The 22,242-nt window shown below is 42.2% G+C and overlaps 1 protein-coding gene across 1 annotated transcript in view; it reads left to right on the forward strand.

Annotated features, from left to right (window-relative positions):
- The window catches only part of LOC134224303 (dopamine receptor 1), a 727,585-nt gene that overhangs the window by 517,018 nt on the left and 188,325 nt on the right, over positions 1 to 22,242 (forward strand). Inside the window, exons 4-5 of the mRNA XM_062703640.1 lie at positions 19,168 to 19,342; positions 19,848 to 20,027. Of these exons, the coding sequence (XP_062559624.1) occupies positions 19,168 to 19,342; positions 19,848 to 20,027 (355 nt within the window). The remainder of the gene's footprint in view (positions 1 to 19,167; positions 19,343 to 19,847; positions 20,028 to 22,242) is intronic.

The raw sequence follows: 22,242 nt of genomic DNA on the forward strand, positions 1-22,242 counted from the left end.
CTATATCCCTGGTGCACACACTTACACAGAACTCACAACACATATTGGCAATCAGGGCCGGATTTAGCAAGAAGGGGGCCCCAACATGTACAAAAAAGGTTAGTTTTGGTACATAAGATTTGTGGGGGCCCGGAGCCATGGCCCCGCCAGCCCACCCCTAAACCCGGCCCTGTTGGCAATTCAAAGTAAGGTTAAGATTCAAAAAATTTCAAACCTGGAATTAAAATTTACGCTCTCTTATCATCTCAATTGACTCTTACAATTGAGGTTTTATGATTAAACAATTTCTTCCATATTAAACATAAGAAACAGTGCTTAGAACGCATCAATCATCAATTTATAAAATGATGATTCTTCATTTTTAACCTCACTTTTATCTGCCAATATACATTCTGGAAGCAATAAATGTCCATACCGAAAGAAACCCTTGGAAAAAAAATATCAGCTTCAGTTCCGAATAGGTTTTATTCAAATAAGGTTGATACGTTCTTGCTTCGAATAATTTGAAGCAAATTTCACAAAACAGCATGGTGAATAGATTTTTTCAGTCCAAACTTCGTACAAATGCTCTGACAGATTGTCCACGAATAATTAACTTTTTCTCTTTTATTGATTTGAACTAAACCTCAATTCGTACTACAATAATCCATGTTCACGTTTAATACATTCGAACGGTTATAACTCAATATGCAATACACGCAATTCCCAGCCAGAACGGTCCCTGTAAACCGTAAATTTCCATCACATATCGCTAACATTCCCTTCTGCATTCAAACAAAACAAGACATAACGCAGTATCACCCCTAATGAATGTGAGTAATCACTTCAGCGCTTCGCAAATTGCTCTTAAATAGTTATAACATGTTTGGTCGTGCATCTCAATTTCATCGGAAACCTTCCCAATCGTCCATCCATCCAACCACCGATCCACCATTTGGCGCCAACATAGCTCCGAGGAGTTCTGATTCCAGCCAGATACCAACTACAGAGTCAAACTGATTAATTACAGATTTATGCCTAACCAACCGTTCTCAATGCCAACCTCTTCAAACCACCGACGATGATGGTCTATACTTCCAGGAGAGAAAATTGATTGATACATTCTGAATCGGAGCCAGGCCCCCTGTTCGAGCTCAGGACCGCATTCAGAGCTGTTGATGTATCCAAAATAAAGTTTTTATTTTATGCAATCATTTTTATGAAGATATGAAATAATATTGATTCAGTGTGTAAAGAGTATAGTATGATAAAATACTTTGACTGATCCGATCCTGTTTGGTTCATACATATATGCATTGTGCTGATACCCGACGCTAATTGTACCGATATTCTCACCGCATTTCGACCCTCACTGCCACTACTGTTCCAAAACCTCTTCCCAGTACGGACACACACGGTGAAAGGCAAAGCTCCTGGAAATCTGAGGAGGCTGCCATTCTGCTAATGACTTGCTGCTGCTTTTCTGGTGAAATAATTTCCCTCCCCGGAAACTGACCGTTTCGATTCGGTTCGTTTGCCAATTTCGTTGTAATAGGTTTGCCACTAATGTGGTAAGGACTTATAGATAAATTACGTTGAAGTTACTTATACCGATTCGTTGGTTGCCCCCGGCCAGATTCACACCGCACACGGGAAGGGAATGCAGATCGATTCATTTCTCGACGGACCTTTCGTGTAGTGAGGTTGCTCAAACTGGAGACTAGCCAACATTTAGCGTGTTATGTTTTTGGCATGATTCCTATTCGGGCAGTGAAGTGCAGAACCTGCCCCGAATGGATGGACCTTGTACCTTTTGATATTTTAAATGGATTATCCTAATGAATACGAAGTGGTGTTGGAAAATCTCTCAATTTAGATTAAAATTTAGTTTTGACTGCAATGTTTTTATTTCTCAAGGTTGATTCAAGAATTTTGTTTGAAGCGATGTATTTCTGCAGGAGTTGATTTGCAAGAGCACAAGAAATCTGAAAATAAAACATTCACATAATTCAATGGATTAGTTGGAATTTGTTATTTTCCTGGAATGATTTAAGAGTGCTTTAGACACAGAAAAACAAATGAGCTTTATTAATTAAAGGTAGAGCTTGGTAGCGCCCAGAACAGTAGTGTAATCGTACTTCTTCTTCTTCTTATTGGCATTATATTCCCACACTGGGACAGAGCCGCCTCGCAGCTTATTGTTCATTAAGCACTTCCACAGTTATTAACTGTGACGAGCCATGTTACCATTTTTGCATTTGTATATCATGAGGCTAGCACGATGATACTTTTATGCCCAGGGAAGCCGAGACAATTTGCAATCCGAAAATTGCCTAGACCGGCACCGAGGATCGAACTAGAGGTGTGCGCCGGTCCAATATTCGTCGGCGGCGGCGTTTGTCAGAGTTTTGGTCGGCGGCGGCGGCGTTTTCGGCGTCACGCCGAAAGCCATTTTAGCCGGCGGCGGCGGCGTGAATCGGCGTGGCGATTTTTTTATCACGTTTCTTAAAATTATTTTTGCATTATTTTGGGATATTTTCAAGACATTAAAGGAAGAATCTTTTGAATTTCGCATGAAAAATCTAATGAACTTCTCCTGAAAATTCTATAAGTTTTTCCATAATTTGGAAATTATTTTCGGATTTTCCATAGGAACTACTTTGAAGTTTCGAGAAATATTTGGAATTTCCATATAAAATTGTTTCGAATTTCCCCATAATATGGGAAACTTCAGAATTTTGGCGAAAAATTGTTATTAACTTTAACAGGAAAATCTTCGGAAATTCACGGAAAGTTTCTGTTGAGTATTCTTCGAAATTTGCACAAAAATCTTCATAATTTCAGGTAGAATGGTTGTTTTCACGTTGACTTTCTCAGTCTAGAATAATTAGGACGGCTAGTTTGGCATGGCCAATGATTAAACAGTAAATTCTTAAGAATTTCCGCGGGAGGCTCTAAGGAGTTTTTAAGGAAAATTCTATGGAATTTTTACGAGAAGTTCTCCGTAAGTTTAACGGAAACTTTAGAATTTCCACGGAGGATTGTTCAAAATGTAGATTTCAAAAAACCTTTGGATTTCAACGGAAAATTGTTCCAAATTATTGGACTTCTACCGAAAATTCTTTGTACAGTAGACGTTCGATAACTGAAAGTCATTTAACTACAAGGCTTTTAACTGCAATTCGATAGTTACATCAGTTTTACAGTTATCGGACAGCTGAACTTCAAAACGACGTCAAAGTCGATGAACTGCATTGCGCTGCACAATCAGGTGCACTTCTATTACATCTGACGTCGTCTGACAATTGTTTGACGTCTAGAATGCGTCGCAGTTATCGAACGGCATTCGCCAACTGGACCGAAAACATGTTGCGGTTATTGAACGACTAGTGTAAAGCCTGTCCACGTTAAATTTCGGACACGCACCATCCATAGCGATTAAAAAAAATACAAACCACTGAGGAGATCAATTTACATGCCAGTTGAATCTCTCCGCTTTATGTTATTCTTTTAGCGGTTTTTATTCTTGTTCAAAGATATAAAATGGCCAAAAATCAATTGGACATTATCTCAGTGTGCGAAATTTAACGTAGGCAGGCTTTATTGTCCAAAAGAAATTCTTGGGAAATTCCATTGGCCGAAAGCGATATACACACTTAGTTTTTATTTCTGCAGCTCGGCAAAAATCCGCACAGCCGTGCGCCAGCAAAATAAATAACTGATATTCCGGCAAAAATGGCGTTTGTTAGCTGATTTTCGGCAAACTATTTGCTGATTACCAGCAATTTTGACAGAAATCTCGGCAAAAAACATGTTTGCTGGGGAACGGCTGTGCGATTCTCGGTAAAAGTTTAACATTTTGCTGAGATCCCGGTGAAAAAAATTAAGTGTGTACGGCCGAACTGGTGAATTGGCCGAAAAAGTTGTTTGCCCTTACAGGTCGTTTGGCCGAATATGTCATCAGACCGAAAATGTCGTTTGGCCGAAATGGTCGTTTGACAGAATGGGTCGGCCAAAAATACCATTTGGGCCTACAGGTTATACGGCGGTTATATATATTTGAACAGACTCTTATTGCATAGAGAAAAATAAATTAAAAATGTTTAAAAATGTTTATTTTCTTTAAAATAACATAAAATATACTAATGCATAATAATTTATTGTAACGTGTTTTAAATCCTACAAAACCTTTTTGTTACGCGTTACGCATACGTTAGTTATGGAAATTGTTACAGATTATTACGAGGGGGTGGGGGGGTTAAAAAAACCTTTTTCCGTTTGACGTAATATTTGAACAGACCCACTGAACGGGTAATTTGCAGTTTTTGAACACCCATCATACTTAACAAAGCAACGAAACATTGGACAAAATTTAAAAACTTGTTCCAATAAATCAGGCTGCATACTGGCCTTTAAGTCAAAAGTCATCTACACAAATCCCATTAAGCCGAATTGAACGTTTATCCGAAACTGTTATCAGGTCGAAAATGGTTTGTCCAAAAATGTGGTATGACAGAAAGCGACATACAGCCAAAACGGACATTCACCCGAAATGTAATTTTGGCCGAATAAATCGTTTAACCGAAAATGCTGTTTGGTAGGAATGGTCATTTGGACCGAAAATGTCTTTTCTGCGAAACAATCCTTCCGGCCAAATGGAATTTTCTGTCAAATGACCTATTCGGCTGATCGTCTTTTTGGGAAAATGATCAATTGAGCTGAACGACACTTTTCAAAGAAGGAAGAGAGATTGCAAAAAGGACATTCTTGGGCCAAACGGCTTTTTCTGCCAAATGGCACTTTTGATCAAATGATCCATATTCGGTCAAACGACTTTTTTAGCTGAACGTCATTTTCAGCTAAATGACCTGTTAGGGCAAATAACTTTTTACAAGTCCGGCCAAATTTTCTATTTGCTTTCAGCCAAACTACATTTTCGGTCAAACCAGTTTTGACCTGATAAAAGTTTCCGTTAAATGTTTAGTTTTTCTAATTTGTACATGGCTAGATGTCTTTTGGCCTAAGGGTTAGTATCGACTCAAAACTAGAGAGGCTACGGAATTTTGTTAAATGGTTAATTGACAAAAAGTCTAATTAACCAAACGAGTAACAATTTTTGATCATATTACCCGTTTAGTCCGAAGTTCAGTGTCATTGATATTTGGCCGTATGACCCGTTGGACCGAATTACATTTTCGGCCATATGGACCATTCTGTCAAAAAAAAACCATTTCAGCTAAACGGCATTTTTGGCCAACGTTTATTTTGGGCAGATGACCAACTAGCAAACGCCTTTTCGACCAAGTTACCAGTTCAGCCCGTCTGTCGCTTTTGGTCAATGGAATTCCCAAGAATTTCTTATCGAAAATAGAAAGAATTTTCTGAAGTAATAAAAAAAATCCTCAAAAATTCCGAGCATTTTTCCGTTGTTTTAAAGTTGGCTATGCCAAACTAGCAGTCTAGTGCTGAACTTCTCCCTTTGAAAAAAATTCACTTATTCAACGTTAAAGTCAACGTTAAAGCGTCCCTTTCACCAGTCACAATTTTCTGTGTAAATTTCAAAGAATACTCAACAGAAACTCGATAAGAACTTTCCGTTGATATTCCGAATATTTTTCTGTAGAAATTTGGAACAGCTTCCCGTGAAAACTCTGAAGAGATTCGCATGTAAATTCGAAACAGTTTTCCTTGGTAAATCCAATAAGGGATCCTCTTGGTAATTCTATAATGTCCATTCCGAGTGTCCATTTCGACCAAAGAGCATATTCGGCTATTACGCTATTGTGTACTTATTTTGTTATCGGAAACCAATGTCAAAATTAGTTTTCGATTTGCTCTCATCGACAGTAGCAATAGTTTTTTACTTGATTCACAGTAAGATTTTTCGGCAATACGTTTGTTATTTTATCCGTTAAAACGACCAAAAAGATATCAAATTAAGTAAACATAATCTATGATTTCTCAACATTAAAACAAATTATTGATTTGCTCTCAAGCTTTGCTCGGGTAGACTTCTACCAAAAAGGCTTTTCGTTTGAACAACACATTCCGCCAAACAACTTTCAGCCTTGCGGCCTTCAGCTAAATGGATTTCTGCCGAACGACTGTTTGCCATTCAAAAATTTAATTTCAATGAGATTTTTTTTTAATTTCAACGGGAAATCCTTTGCAATTTTTCACACGAAGTTTTGCTTAGTTTTTTCGGAGAGCATTATCAGTTTCAACGTGATGTTGTAAAGATCTATCAGGAAATTATACGGAAGTTCCACTGAATCTTCAGAATTTCCACTGAAAATTGTGTGGACTTCTTCAAATTTGAATCGGCGTGAACATTATAAATCAGCGGCGTGACAAATTTCAAACGGCGGCGCGCCGATGCAAAAATGTCGTCGGCGGCGGCGTGCCAAAAACTGTCGGCGGCGGCGGCGTGGCGTGGCGGCGCACACCTCTAGATCGAACCCAGCCACCCTCAGCATGGTCTTACTTTGCAGCCGCACGTCTTACCGCACGGCTAAGGAGGGCCTACCATCGTACTTCACTGTTTATAAATAAAGAACTACAGACAATCATACGGAGCACAGGCCATCTCAAGGACAATCAAGACAAGACAAGCATCCAAAAATGGCTCGCGTTTTCTCTTGCACAGATGACAATTAATAGGTGGTTCACACATACGAAAACCATTCTTTCGTGCATGCTGTAAGTGAACAAAGGTGAAAAACTGTTTTCCGGTTCTGCCTGTCGTTTACTTTTGGAGTTATGGGCCCCTGAAACGGCTATGTAGTTTTGAAATTGAATTCCACGGGATCCACTTTGTGTAGGTATCCAAAATTGACAAAGAATGTCAACCGATTTTGTGTGGAAAAGCCTTGATTGATCCACCTAGCGGTAATAGTACCTTTCTCGTGCATTATGAAAATAGTAACTTGTTGCGAACAAATCGGTTAACGGTAAGTACCCAAAAAGTGGGCGAAGCTTGAGTTTTTGATTTAAGAAAATGTATTTTGGGCATAACTTTCGGGGGAAGGGCCATTCGACTGAATGCCTCTTGGCCGAAGGCCACTAGGCCGAAAGTTGTTTGGCCGAACAGACCTTTAGGCCATTTGACCGAATAAGTCATTTGGCCGAATAACCGTCTCACTACTCACTTCGCACTTCTCACTTTTCACAGTGAGAAGTGAGAAAGTGGAGTGACACGTCTCTTTTCTCGCTTCACACTAATCATTTGACTCATGGTAAAAAGTGAGAAATACGAAGTGAGTAGTGAGACGTCTCACTTCTCACTTCGCACTACTCACTTTTTACAGTGAGAAGTGAGAAATTATTAGTGAGAATTGATAACTGAGACGTCTCACTTCAAACTTCTCATTAATCAATTTTAATGTTTAACTTCTCGCTGTGAAAATTGAGTAGTGAGAAGTAAGTAGTGAAACGTCTCACTACTATGAAGAGTGAAAAGTGGGAAGTGAGACTCTCACTTATCATTTCTCACTTCTCATATCTCACTTTTCACTTCTCACTGAAAAATGAGAAGAGCGATGTAACAAGAGAGACACCTCTCTTCTCACTCATCAATTCTCACTCCTCATTTCTCAATGACCCAAGTATCCTGAAATATATTTTCAGGTGAAGTTAAAATGAGATTTTATGTGAACAATTCTCGCGTGATTTTTGAAAACGTTTACATCAGATTTTTCCACAGAGACCTGAAGAAAATAGCTTTGCCTAGCGTGCTGAGATGGAAATAGTGTGATAAATGCAAAACTAGCTTCGATATTAGTGAAAGATAGCATAATGAAAGAGAGTTTCTCATTTGGACATACGACGTTTTCAAAAATAATGCAAGAATTAGATACTTCTGAGATAATGCGCAACTGAGACCCATCAGAGTGCTGTTAATGCAAATCTGTGCATAAAAGAGCACAAACTGTAAGCTTTGAGGGAGTTGATAGTAACTGTCTGTGCACAATTGAGACCCCATGTGGGTGTGCGCAGTGCGAGTCTGCACCTGCGGGAGCGCAAAATTTTGGCTGTTAAGAGACTTGTAGAGATGCTTGGCCGTATGGCGCACTATGTTTTAAACGGGGAAGGGCCGTTTAACCGAAACTCATTCAGCCGAAACCTATCTGGCCGAAAGGGGCAATTGGCTTAAAGGGTCGTTTGGCCGACAGGGTCATTTGGCCGAATAAAACATTTGGCCGAATAGGATATTTGGTCGAATTGGACATTTTGTCGAATAGGACTTTTGGTCGAATAAGACATTTTGTCGAATAGGACATTTGGCAGAAGAGGTCATTTGGCTGAATAGGACATTTGACCGAACATGTCGTTTGAAACTACCAACTTCCCCAAACCCATCTGGCCGAAAGGGTCGGTAGGCTGAAAAGGTCATTTGGCCGAAAGGGTCATTTGGCTTAAAAGGTCATTTGGCCGAAAGGGTCATTTGGCCAAAAGGGACATTTGGCCGAAAAGGACATTTGATCGAACATGTCGTTTGAAACGTGAGAAATGAGGAGTGAGACGTCTCACTACTCACTTCGCACTATTCACTTTTCACAGTGAGAAGTAAAATATAAGGAGTGGTAAGTGAGATGTCTCACTTCTCACTCCTCATTTCTCACTTCTTGCTGTGAAAAAGTGAGTATTACGAAGTGGATAGTGAGACGTCTTACTACTAACTTCGCGCTTCTCACTTGTCTCATTACTCACTTGTCACATCTCACTTTTTACAGTGAGTAGTGAGAAATAAGAATTGAGTAGTGAGACGTCTCACTTCTCACTCCTCATTTCTCACTTTTCAAATGTCCTATTCGGCCAAATGTTTTTATTCGCCCAAATGTCTTATTAAGCAAAATGTCCTATTCGGGTGAATGACCCTTTCGGCCAAATCTCTTATTCGGCCAAATGTCCTATTCGGGTAAATGACCCTTTCGGCCAAATGACCCTTCCGGCCTAATGGTCTGTTCGGCCATATAGTATATTCAACCAAATAACTGTCAGCCTAGTGGCCTTCGGCCAAAAGGCCCATCCCCGACATGTTCGACCAAATGACATGTTCGGCCAAATGACTTATTCAGCCAAATGATCTATTCATCGAAATGACTTTTTCGGCCAAATGACCTGTTCATACGGCCATATGACCTTTTCGGCCAAACGATCTTTTCGGCCAAATAACCTATACGGTTAAATGACTTCCTGTCAGATGCCTTTTTGCCTTTCTCGTATAGAAGGCGTGGAGACTCATAGTGTTACATAACAATTAACTCAGTCCGACGACTTGAGATGATGTCTGTGTAATGTATGTGTGTACGTATGTGTGTCCGTGTACAAAATTTTGAAGACACACTTTTTGGATCTTAACATAGGACGAATTAATCGCGCCAGGCTCCTTTGGGCGGGGAATCCTATCCCATTGTTTGATATTGGAAATTAACCAGATCGGACTGTAGGATCAGAAGGTAGTGCCAAAATACTTTTTCATATGCGCAAAACACGCTAACAACACTCACTCATATTTTTTATTTATTTTTTCGCACGAGAAAGGCACAAACACTGCTAGGTGGATTAAGTGGTGGTCAGAGTGACGATGGTCCCGGGATTTTTGGGACAACCCCAACCGAACGTCAGAAGGATCCAATTGGGAACTCCTGACTTCCCTGAGAGCGAAACGCCACTCTTTTGGTGTGCAAGCATTCATAAAACTGGTTCTCGACGCCATAAAATAAGTCCTACGACAATTCCACGTCAAGTGTCAAACGAGAGGTGAAACCTTTCTCAAGTCTTTCCTTTACTAATCCTTGTTAGGCCGAAGTGGATCCTTTTCAGGTGCAAAACTTGGAACGAACTAAACGTCAACATAGAACTACCCGACAAACAATAGTGTAGGATAGAGCGCTGATTTAGCCAAAAATAGCATTCTTCAGCTAAAAAACTATCTTGATCGGCTCAAAATGATTGTTGCTTTCTCTCTACTAAGATAAAATCACTCGGTTCTTCGCTGAAGACTTTCTTTCAAAAACAAATTAAAAGTATTAGTTTGCGAACAAAACACGGAGCCTATCGACCCCAGCCAAATCAGTTGGATAACGAATCTACTGCAATTATTCTTCTATCTCGAGCATCGGTTTCGTGCTGGAACATTTCCTCCTTTTTTTCTGGACTTTTTCGTCACTTGCACTGGGAATAAATGAAAAAAAAAACACTTAGTAATTTTGAAAAATCCAAGAATTGCACGAATACTCTGATCGTAATCATTCACCCATATAACAATATGAAGCAATATAAAGGCTAACATTAGTAATCACTACTTCAAAATACCCATTACCCAACCATGTGAGGCTTTTCAAGACAGTTCCAAACATTTAAAAATCCTTCCTCCTTTAGAACTACCTCCCACGTAGCATCCCGTCCAGATGTCCTCTCCTTCTATAGTAAACAATAGAAAAATATCTTTGCATATTTTGAGCTGCTTGAGAAAACTCTAAAAAATTCCCGTTGAAATAAAAAAAAATGTTGTTGAAATCAAGTTCTTGAACAGGGATTGGCCGTTTGGCCGAATGCCATTTGTCCGAAGGCTGAAGGCCAACCTATCTGACTGAAAATGCCATTCGGCCGAACAGGTCCTTTTGCTGGGAAATTCGTTTGACTGAACAGGTCATTTGACCGAACTACTCGTTTGGTAGTAAGAGCCGTTTGACCGAAAATGTCATTCGACCAAAATGTCGATCCAGTAAAAGACACTGAAGATGTTGAGATCGAAATACGCATCTGTTGGGTTCCAATCCAATTGGTGGAATAAAATGGGACAGTACTTACTCATCTTATGGGAAATGTCGCTTGACCTAGCTTGTTGTTGCCGAAAAAGTCATTTAGCTAAATTGGTCATTTGGCTTAAAATACTGTTTGGCTGGAATGGTCGTTTGGAATGAAAAGTCATTTTACCGAACCGGTAGCTATTATTGCCATATGGCTCGTTCGGAAAAATGTCATTTTTGGCCTAACGACCATTTCGGCCAAATCACCTGTTTGGGCAAACGCCTTTTCCGCAGAATGGCGCTTTCGTCCAGATGACATTTTTGGTCAAACTCTTTTCGACATAATAACGATTTCAGCTTAAATTCGGATAAAAGGAACTCGGCCAATAACTTTAACTTTAACGTGTTATTCGGCCAAGTGGCTTTGGAATAAATGGCTTTCCGCCAAACATACCATCAGACCAAAACTGTTTGGAATTTATCTGACCCAAATGGGCACACGGCAAGCAACACACTTCTCATAAACAAGAAATCGTTTTATAAGAAAATTATTTTAAGCTTTTAGTGGAATGTATTTACTTGTCATAAGACGAGTTTGTACCATTCCATTTAAATCCACTACTTTATTGTACCTATGACGGATGCGTATTTTGAACTCAACAGTAAGGCCATTTTCAGTGTATCGTACTTGACTCGAGTCAACAACTTAAAATGGGGGATCCTAACAACTAATTAGCTATTAAAGGAATAGAATCAAATCATGTAGCACGCCGTAACCCCTCTGGTGTGGCACGAAGATTAAGTTTCTCCAACCTCCCCCTTTCATCTTTTAAGTGAAGAAATAGTTAATTATTTAAATTTACTATGATAAAGAAATATTCCTTAATGTTTTTCCATGACATGATGTACCAAGACTATTATGTTATTCTGTTGTTGAAATCCAACTGTCATTTCATTTTTTTTATTGAGCATTTCGCACCAATTCGTAGGTGGTACAAGCCAAGGCTATTGTATGAGAGTAGCATCAATTTCATCCGTTACCACAGATATTGATTTTGGACTAATCACTATCTCTTAGATGGAAGCAATGCACTCTCCAATAGTCGAGATCTGTCCTGGCCACGTCCTTGCGAATGCTGAGGAAGGGAAGGATGGTTAGTCGGAACTATCAGATCTGTTCTATCAGGGGTCTATCCAGTTTGTCGTCCAGCTCGTCCAGTTCATACTCTAATTCCTTGAATTTTTCACCTAGACCTTTTACCAACCAGTCTCCCGCTCAGTTTACCAGCCCGTTGTCCAATTTCTCAAGTCTGTGATCCAGTTCATTGTTAAATCCGTTCAGTTCCTTGCCCAGCTCTTCCATTCCGTCAAGTTCATCCGCCACCCATCAAATATTTCTTCCACTCTTTCGGTCCGTCTAATCTGTCGTCCATAATCCATTCCACCTGAGAAGACCGTCGACCAGTTCATTAAGTTAATAAAATGTTTCTTACAGTTTGTATTGCATATTGTTATCGTCAAATTCTGCATACTGTCATCCGGTTTATCTACTCGGTCGTCCATAGCTTATTGTGCCCGTCGTCCAGCCGTTCGTCAAACCCGTCTGTCACTTCTAGCATCAGTCGTTCAGTCCGTCAGATCCGTCAAGTACACCGTTCAGCCCATTAAGCTCGTTGTCCAATCTGTTAAATCCTCCGCCCAGTTCGTCAAGTGCATCATCCAGTCCGTCAAGTCGGTCATCCTGTCATTCAAAACCGTCATCCAGTCCGTCAAGCGCGTTGTCCAATCTGTCAAGTCCATCGAGTCTTTCGTCCAGTCCATCAAGTCCGTCTTCCAGTTCGTTAAGCCCGTCGTCCAGTTAGTCAAGGCCACAATCCAGTCCATCAGTTCTTATAGTCCGTTAACACTGATGTTTAGTCCGTCAATTCCTTCTTCCAGTCCTTCAATTCCGTTATACGATTCGTCGTCAAATCAATCAAGCCCATCATTCAGTCCATCAAGCCCGTCGTCCAGTTCGGCAATTCCTTCAAAACTGTTGTTCAGTCCGTCAGTCCAGTCCTTCTTCCAGTCCGTCAAAACCGTCGTCCAGTCCGTCAAGACCGTCATACAATCTGCAAAGTTCTTCTTTTAGTCCATCAATTTCGTCATTCAGCTTATGAAGTCCTTCATCCAGTCTGTCAAGTCTGTTATCCAGTTCGTCAAGTCCATCATTCAGTCCGTCCAATCCGTCTAGTCCATAAAGTGCTTCATCTAGTCCATTCAGTCCGTTGTTAATAAATGTTCTTCATGTTAAATAATGTACTTCACTTAAATAATGTTAAATAATGTACTTCAATGTACTATAATGTCAAGTCTGTGAAGTCCTTCATCCAGTTCATGTAGTCCATCCAGTCCGTCAAGTATGTCAGACAGTCTTTAAAATCCGTCCAGTTCGTCAAGTCTGCCAAATCCACTATCCACAGTCCGTCGTCCAATCAGTTCCTCAAGTCCGTTGTCCAGTTCATCAAGACTATCTTCCAGTCCGTCACCATCTTCCAGTCTGTCTTCCAGTTCGTCAAGTCCGTCAACTCATTCGTCAGAGCCTTCTTCGAGTCTATCAAGTCCGTTCCGTCCAATCCGCCAAGTTCATAAAGTACTTCATCCTGGTCATCCAGTCCGTCATCCGGTCCGTTGTTAATAATTGTGAGCTCAAAAAAAGTTCTCATTAAAAGTTTTGTTTTAATTTATTTCCATTTTTTCATAATTTGTCTATAATGTTCAGTTCTTAGAATCCATCAAATCTGTCATAAAATTCGTCACGTCTGTCAAGCCCTTCGTCCAGTTCATGAAGTCCGTCATCCAGTTCGTCAAGTCCGTAAAATACACTATCCAGTTCGTCGTCCAATCAGCTCGTCAATTCCGTAATCCAGTTGATCAAGTTCGTTATCTAGTCCATCAAAACCGTCTTCCAGTCCATCAAGTCCGTCTTCCAGTTCATCAAGTCCGTCAACTCGTTCGGTTTACTAAATTCATCATTCAGTCCGTTAAGTCTGTTGACCAATCCTTATAGTCCATAAAGTCCTTCGTCTAGTCCATTCGGTCCGTCGTTAATAAATGTTCTTGATGTTAAACAATATACTTAAAATCCGTCAAATCCGTGTCATCCAATTCGTCAAATCTGTCAAGTTTTTCAACCAGTTAATGAAGTCCGCCATCCAGTCCTTCAAGTACGGTGGTCAGTCTTTCAAGTCCTTCCACAAATCCATTAAATCCCTCATTCAGTTTTTTTTTCTTCTTTATTAAAGAGGCTTTCAGCTCTTGGCTTGTTAACATCTACGGTCAATCAGTTCGTCAAGTCCGTCATCCACTCCGTCAAGTCCGTAATCCAGCTCGTCAAGTCCATTGTCCAGTCCGTCAAGTTCATCGAGTCCATTCTCCAGTCTCTCAAATCCGTCATTCAGTTCATCAAACTTGTCATCCACTCCGTCAAGTCCGTCGTCCAGTTCGTTAAGTCCGTCAAACCGACTATCCAGTTCGTCGTCCAACCAGTTCATCAAGTTCGTTGTACAGTCGTCCATCACGACTGTCTTCCAGTCCGTCGCCGTATTCCAGTCTGTCACCGTCTTCCAGTCCGTCACAGTCTTCCAGTCTGTCTTCCAGTTCGTCAAGTCCGTCAACGCCTTCGTCAGAGCCGTCATCCAGTACGTCGTTCTGTCTATCAAGTCCGTTGTCCAATCCGTCAAGTTCATAAAATTCTTCATCCAGTCCGTCATCTGGTTCATCGTTAATAAATGTAAGCCTAAAAAAGTTCCCATTAAAAATTTTGATGTAATTTATTTCCATGTTTTTTTTTCATTCTTTATAAATTCCAGTTCTTAAAATCCGTCAAATCCATCACGTCTGTCAAGCCCTTCGTCCAGTTCATGAAGTCCGTCATCCTGTTCGTCAAGTCCGTCCAATACACTATCCAGTCCGTCGTCCAACCAGCTCGTCAATTCCGTAATCTATTTCGTCAAGATCGTCTTCCAGTCCATCAAGTCTGTATTCCAATTCGTCAAGTCCGTCAGCTCGTCCGGTCCGTCAAATCCGTCATACAGTCCGTGAAGTCCGTCGTTCGGTACATCAAGTCCGTTGTCCAATCCGTATAGTCCATAAAGTTCTTCATCTAGTCCATTCGGTCCGTCATGCGGTCCGTCGTTAAAAAATATTCTTCATGCTAAATAATGTACTTCAAATCCGTCAAATCCGTCATCCAATTCGTCAAGTCTCAGTACATTCAAAGTTAATTGCCTATATGCCGGGTATTAAGCCACCCGGTGTGGAAATTCAAGTCTGTCAAGTCCTTCATCCAGTCCGTCAAGTACGTCGGTCAGTCTCTCAAATCCGTTATTCAGTTCATCAATCCTGTCATTCACTCCGTCAAGTCCGTCGTCCAGTTCGTCAAGTCCGTCAAACCGACTATGCAATCCGTCGTGCAATCAGCTCGTCAATTCCGTAATCCAGTTCGTCAAGATCGTCTTCCAGCCCAGCAAGTCCGTCTTCCAATTCGTCAAGTTCGTCAGCTCGTCCTATCCGTCCTATCCGTCATTCAATCCGTCAATTCCATCGTTCGGTACATAAAGTCCGTTGGCCAATCCGTATAGTCCATAAAGTTCTTCGTCTAGTCCATTCGGTCCGTCATTAGTTCCGTTGGTAATAAATGTTAAATAATGTATTTCAAATCCGTCATCCAATTCGTCAAGTCCTTCATCCAGTACATGAGGTCCGCCATCCACTCCGTCGTACGTCGGCCAGTCTCTGAAATCCGTCATTCTGTTCATCAAGCCTGTAATCCACTCCGTCAAGTTCGCCATCCAGTTCGTCAAGTCCGTCAAACCGACTATCCAGTCCGTCGTCCAATCAGTTCGTCAAGTCCACTGTCCAGTCCATCAAGACTGTCCGTCAAGTCCGTCAACGCCTTCGTCAAAGCCGTCATCCAGTACGCCGTTCAGTCTGTCAAGTCCGTAGTCCAATCCGTCAATTTCATATCCAAGTAACATTTTAAATATTATAAGACTCTTGAATACCATAATTTACTCTACAAGAGTGTCATAAAACCAGTATAAAACCAAAACGTGACTAGGGATTAAGTTCTTCATCCAGTTCATCCTGTCCGTCATTCGGTTCGTCGTTATTAAATTCGATATAATTTATTTCCATTTTTATTTCCATTCTTTATTTTTAAATTCCAGTTCCTAAAATCCGTTAAGTCTGTCATCAAATTCGTCTCGTCTGTCAAGCCCTTCGTCCAGTTCATGAAGTCCGTCATCCAGTTCGTCATGTCTGTCAAATACACTATCCAGTCCGTCGTCCAATCAGCTCGTCAACTCCGTAATCCAGTTCGTCAAGTCCGTTGTCTAATTCATCAAAACCGTCTTCCAGGCCGCCAAGTCCATCTTTCAATACGTCTTCCAGTTCGTCAAGTCCGTCAACGCGTCCGTCAAATCCGTCATCCTGCCCATCAAGTCCGTTGTCCAATCCGTCAGCTCCATTAAGTTCTTCGTCAGTCCATCCAGTCCGTCATCCGGTTCTTCGTTTAAGCCTAAAAAAAAGTTCTGATTACAAATTTTGTTAGAATTTATTTCCATTTTTTTCATTATTTATTGATACATTGCAGTTCTTCGAATCCGCCATCCAATGCATTAAGTGCGTCAAGTCCATCAAGTACGTCCCTCAGTCTAACAAGTCCGTTATCCAGTCCGTCACGTTCGTCAAGTCCTTCCACTAACCCATTAAATCCGTCATCCAGTTCATCCGTAAGTCCGTAAATTCCCCTATCCAGTCCGTGAATTCCTTCATCCAGTCCTTCAATTCCGTTATTCAGTCGGTCGTCGAATCAGTTCGCCAAGTCTATAATCCAGTCCGTCAAGTCTGTTATCTAGTCCATCAAAATCGTCATCCAACCCGTCAAATCCTTCGTCCAGTCCAACAAGTCCGCCATTCAGCCCGTAAAGTTTGTCAAATCCGTCATCGAGTTGGTCAAATCTGTCATCCAATTCGTCATCCAGTTAATCATCCGGTCCGTCAAGTCGACTAGATTGCATCCGAATTCGTTCACATATAAGTTGAACATATTTGCTACTCAGTCCATCATTCGGTCTTTGAAATCCGTCGTCAAGTTGTCCAGTCTGTCTTTCAGTCCGCCCAAACCGTCATCAGTTCCGCCAAGTCCGTCATCAAATCCTTCAAGTCCGTCTTCCAGTTCGTCAAGTTCGACTAATCCGTCATCCAGTCCTTCAAATTCATAATCCTGTTCGTCATACGGATATCCCCTCCGTCATGTCCGCCAAGTTCAGTTAACCAAATTCGTCATCCGGTCCGTCAAGTCCGGCATCCACTTCGTCAAGTCCATCGTCCAGTCATTCAGATGCGTCGCCCAATCCGTCAAATTTGTCGTTCAGCCGGTTAAGTCTGTCGTTCAGTCCGTTTCCTAGTTCATAAAGTCCATCGTCCAGTCCGTCAAGTACGTCGTTCAGCTCGTCAAATCGAAAACGAAAAGCAAAACAAACGCTGATCAGAAACACAGAACACAATCGACCGACCCTGGAGCTTACTTCTATTTCTAAAATCACTCGCTTATTTTTACTTATGTCTTTGAATTGCGCATTTTTACTCGAGTGCCTTTTTGCTCCAAATTATGATAACGTTTATTTGCAACACCAGGCGTTTGTGTGGCAGCTGGTGGACGTTTTTGTAAGAACCTAAACATTTATTGTTATTTATTGTTTATTTTTATATTTATTGTAAATTTTATTGATCATTGTTTCCAAGAATATTCCTAATTATTATGGCAAAAAATGTCACACGCCAACATGTTTATGATTTTAATTAAAGTCAAGATTGGATCCATTCCAAGATTCGCCGCTGCTAAAGTGCACCATCGATCATCCCAACAGTTGACCCGAACACCCTTTCCCGGAAGCACATTCAATTATTAAACCTTAGGAAAATTGATTTCTCCAAATCATTACAACCAACGGCACTGTGGGCGCTGCCAGACCGGCCGATCCGGAAATTTCTCCATCAGATAAGGAGGCGATAATCCCCTTGCAGATTAGATCAGAAGCCAGGCTGTTCTTTTCGTGTGCTTTGCTTATTCCAGTTGCCTCAGCGCGGCAAACCAGAAGCCAGTGTAGCAAACGAACCCACCCACAGTTACTGGCCAGTAAGCACCGACCGAAACGGGAACGAGACAGGAATTTCAATTTTCCCATGGTTGTTTTGTTTCGTTTGCTGTTGTTCTAATGCTGGAAAAGCTCCGAAAGCCGTACCCCATGGCCTAGAATAATGGATCGACCGACCGTTTTCCTGCGATGGCCCGTTTGCCAACAATTGACGACGTGATGGGAAGTGTGGGAAATTGGCAGAAAAGTTTGTTGCAAAAGTAACCTAAGTCCATTTGGCGGAAGGTTATCTTTTCTCACAACAGATTTCCCTTTTTCATTTCAAGACAAATAAGACGAGATAAGTATTTATTGATTTATGAAGGCCCTAATTCAATAATAATAGAAAACAGACTAGATTTCTTAAAGCAATTTGGTGAAACGGCTGCAGCAGAGATTCAATTTATGTCATCCGCCCGCTAAACGATCCAACAGGCTATTGTCCTTACCAGGAGGGATAGATGCAATATATAATTGTTAGTTTTCCGGTCAGGTAATCGATAGGTCCCTAAGGGAGTCATTTGCCTTCTTGCACTTCGGTTCAGCCGTAGGAATGGCACGTTTGGTGATACGGTAGGAGGTGCCATTGTCATCGTGGTGAACCGTGCAGGAAACTCGGAGTAATTATTTCTCGGCCCCACTCTTAATGAAGATATGCTGAAACCATTTGTTTGCCCGTCCAGTGAACGATGTGATTGGCAATGGCAATTAGTTGATAGTTACGGAATACATTCATTAGAAACGGCAGAAGTGGAACATGAATATGTTTGATGGATGCTCATGCTGCTCGTTAATTTAGGTCATTTTTTGTCGATTTGTTGGAACAAACATGTTATTTCCCTTCCCATGTTTCGTGAGTATCAATTGTTGTTTATCTTGTCATGAACATAGACAGGAGTTTGTTAGTTTAAAAAGATCATTACCCTCATGTCTTCATTTTATTTTATTTTAAGTTAAATTTCAAAATACTTCGAGACAGGGTCTTACAATGCATTGATTGATTAGTGTTAAATCTTATATTCATCCACCTAGGCACTAATGTAAAATAGGGTTGAATTCTAACGAAACCTTGCGATTTATTTCTGTGAAAATAAATGTCGCGGATGAAAATGTTATGCCTTTGAATCATTGATTACCTCTTGATCAGCGTTATTCAAATTCCACGGATACTCAATTCCAAGAAGTATCCAAATTCACGGATTTTCAATTCTTCACTAACCAGCGCTTCCATTTTCCGTTTTCTTTTCCCTCAGGTTGTGTCAGCGACTACCATATGCAGTAACCTGACGGCGGTGGCAAACCAGACAGACGGTCCGGGCGATGGCGGAGGGAGTGGCGGCGTTGGTGGAGGCGGTGGCACACGACACGACGACGGCGGCGACGATGACGATGTAGACGCTTTATCGCCTCTGTCGATGTCCTTTCTCGGTAAGTAGCCCGGCGGCAGCTCGGCATGCGAGATATCGCACAAAACGATGCGTTGGTGGTGATATAATAATCGTTGAATGTGGGTTTGGATTTCGTTTGCGATAACTGGTGACATTTGAAGAGATCTTTGAAAACTTTTGGCGAAATTGAAGAACCATAATTTAGTAGACTTGGGCAGATTATCATTGAAGAAAGCAGTGCTAGTATGAACAGAGATACATGGAAAAAATATAGAAAATCCATCAAAATATAAACCATTTGAGAGGAATACCATTTTTATTAAAGCTCACATTTAACTAGAACAGTTGAAATGCAAATACAAGTGTTCAATTTCGAATATCTCTTTAATTCCATGAGAAGTATTGGTCTCATTGTCATTTACGCATGTTACAATACAACTTGAGCTAATCCACCATCGTTAATCAGATTGATGTTTCCTCAGCTAATAATAATCAAACTAATCGATTTATCGTCTTCCTCATGTTCTGCCCCCGTTCCGTTTCAGGTGTTTTTCTATCGATTGTGATATTTCTCTCCGTAGCCGGCAACATCCTGGTGTGTATAGCGATCTACACCGAGCGGAGTTTGCGGCGAATCGGAAATCTTTTTCTGGCGTCGCTGGCCATCGCCGATCTGTTTGTGGCATCGCTGGTGATGACGTTTGCCGGTGTCAATGATTTATTGGGTAAGTCAGGGGTGCACAAACTTTGTTTCGTGTACTGTACATACATAATAAAATAGATCCACATTATTCCGCTGATGATGATAATTTAACAACACAACATATAAGTAGTAAGATTTGCAGCATAACGAGTTCTTAAATGCATGTCGCATGATTATTCGAAATAAACAGTCCAAAAGGGTTGTGCACCAGATACGAAAGGCATGACATGACAGTAACTACGTTTTGAGAATTGTAGCTGCGTATCGGATTACAAGGCGTCGAGTTTAACTCTACGGTATTAAAAAAAAAATCGGTAGTCCAAAATAATCCGCTTAGTTTAAGCATGGCTATATCTTTTAAAGAGGTATAAAGGATGATTCGACAAAAGGGGTGAAGATCCGGAATAACTATTAAAAAGGTACCTATTCGGCTGGGGTTTCAGATCAGACTAACTCTCTCCTTTTATTCATATCTTATTCGAGCCCTTCGACTCAGTACGTTCTTCCGAACGGCAAACTTGCATGTCTTAGCTTTAGCTTAGCTTTAGCTTAGCTTTAGCTTAGCTTTAGCTTAGCTTTAGCTTAGCTTTAGCTTAGCTTTAGCTTAGCTTTAGCTTAGCTTTAGCTTAGCTTTAGCTTAGCTTTAGCTTAGCTTTAAGCAACTTTAAGCAGCTGAAACAGCTTTAGCTTAGGCTGAGCTTAACACAGCTGGCAGGCAGGCAGCAGGCAGCTGAGCTTAGCTGGGCCAGCTTAGCTTTAGGCAGCGAGGCTTTGAGCAGGCTGAGCAGCTGAGCTTAGGCTGGCAGGCTGGAGGCTGAGCAGGCTGAGCAGGCTGGGCAGGCTTTGAGGCAGGCGGGCTGAGCAGGCTGAGCTGAGGCAGGCAGGCAGGCGGGAGCTGAGCGGAGGCTGAGCAGGCTGGCAGGCTGAGCCCAGGCTGAGCAGGCTGAGGCAGGCTGAGCTGGGCTGAGGCAGGCTGACGGGCTGAGGCAGGCTGGGCCAGGCTGAGCAGGCTGAGCAGGCGGGCTGAGCCAGGCTGGGCGGAGCGGGCTGAGGCTGGGGCAGGCTGGGGCCAGGGCTGAGCAGGGCCAGGCTGGGCTGGGCGGGCTGGGCTGGGGCTGGGGCTGACGGGCCAGGCTGGGGCAGGGCTGAGGGGCTGGGCAGGCGGGCTGGGGCAGGCAGGCTGAGCAGGCTGAGCAGGCTGAGCCAGGCAGGCTGGCCAGGCTGAGCGGCTGAGGCTGAGCAGGCTGAGGCCAGGCTGAGGCAGGCTGGAGGCTGAGGCTGGGCCCAGGCTGAGCCAGGCTGGGGGCTGGGCCAGGCTGAGGCTGAGGCAGGCTGAGGCGGGCTGAGGCGGGCGCAGGCGGGCTGGGAGCCCAGGCTGGGCCAGGCTGAGCGGGCAGGCCAGGCTGAGCAGGCTGGGGCGGGCTGGCCAGGGCTGGGGCGGGCTGACTGGGGCTGACGGGCAGGCTGGGCTGGAGCCAGGCTTTGAGGCAGGCTGGTGGCGGGCAAGGCGGGCAGCTGAGCCAGGCTGGAGCCCAGGCTTTGGGCAGGCTGGAGCTTAGGAGGCTTAGCTGGGCGGGCTGGGGCCAGCTTTGAGCTGGGCTGGGGCAGGCTGGGCGGGGCTGGCCAGCTTTTGGCAGCTGGCTTTAGCCCAGGCTGGCGGGGCTTTAGCTTAGCTTTAGAGCAGCTGAGCAACTTTAGCTTAGCTTTAAACAGGCTTTAGCTTAGCTTTAAGCAACTGGCTTAGCTTTAGCTTAGCTTTAACAGCTTAGCTTTAGCTTAGCTTTAAGCAGCTTTAAGCTTAACTTTAGCTTAGCTTTAAGCTTAGCTTTAACAACTTTAGCTTAGCTTTAACAGCTGGCTTAGCTTTAAACAGCTTTAGCTTAGCTTAAGCAGCTTTAAGCAACTTTAAGCTTAGCTTTAAGCAGCTTTAACAACTGGCTTAGCTTTAGCTTAGCTTAACAGCTTAACAAGCTTTAACTTTAGCTTAGCTTTAGCTTAGCTTTAGCTTTAGCTTTAGCTTAGCTTTAGCAACTTAGGCTTAGCTTTAAGCTTTAGCTTAGCTTTAGCAACAACAACTTTAGCTTAGCTTTAAGCTTAGCTTTAAACAACAGCTTTAACAGCTTTAACAGCTTTAACAGCTTAACAGCTTTAGCTTAGCTTTAGCTTAGCTTTAGCTTAGCTTTAGCTTAGCTTTAGCTTAGCTTTAGCTTAGCTTTAGCTTAGAGAGATTGAGAGAT

Source organism: Armigeres subalbatus, chromosome 1 (assembly GCF_024139115.2).
Source record: "Armigeres subalbatus isolate Guangzhou_Male chromosome 1, GZ_Asu_2, whole genome shotgun sequence".
In the NCBI taxonomy this organism is placed as follows: Eukaryota; Metazoa; Arthropoda; class Insecta; order Diptera; family Culicidae; genus Armigeres; species Armigeres subalbatus.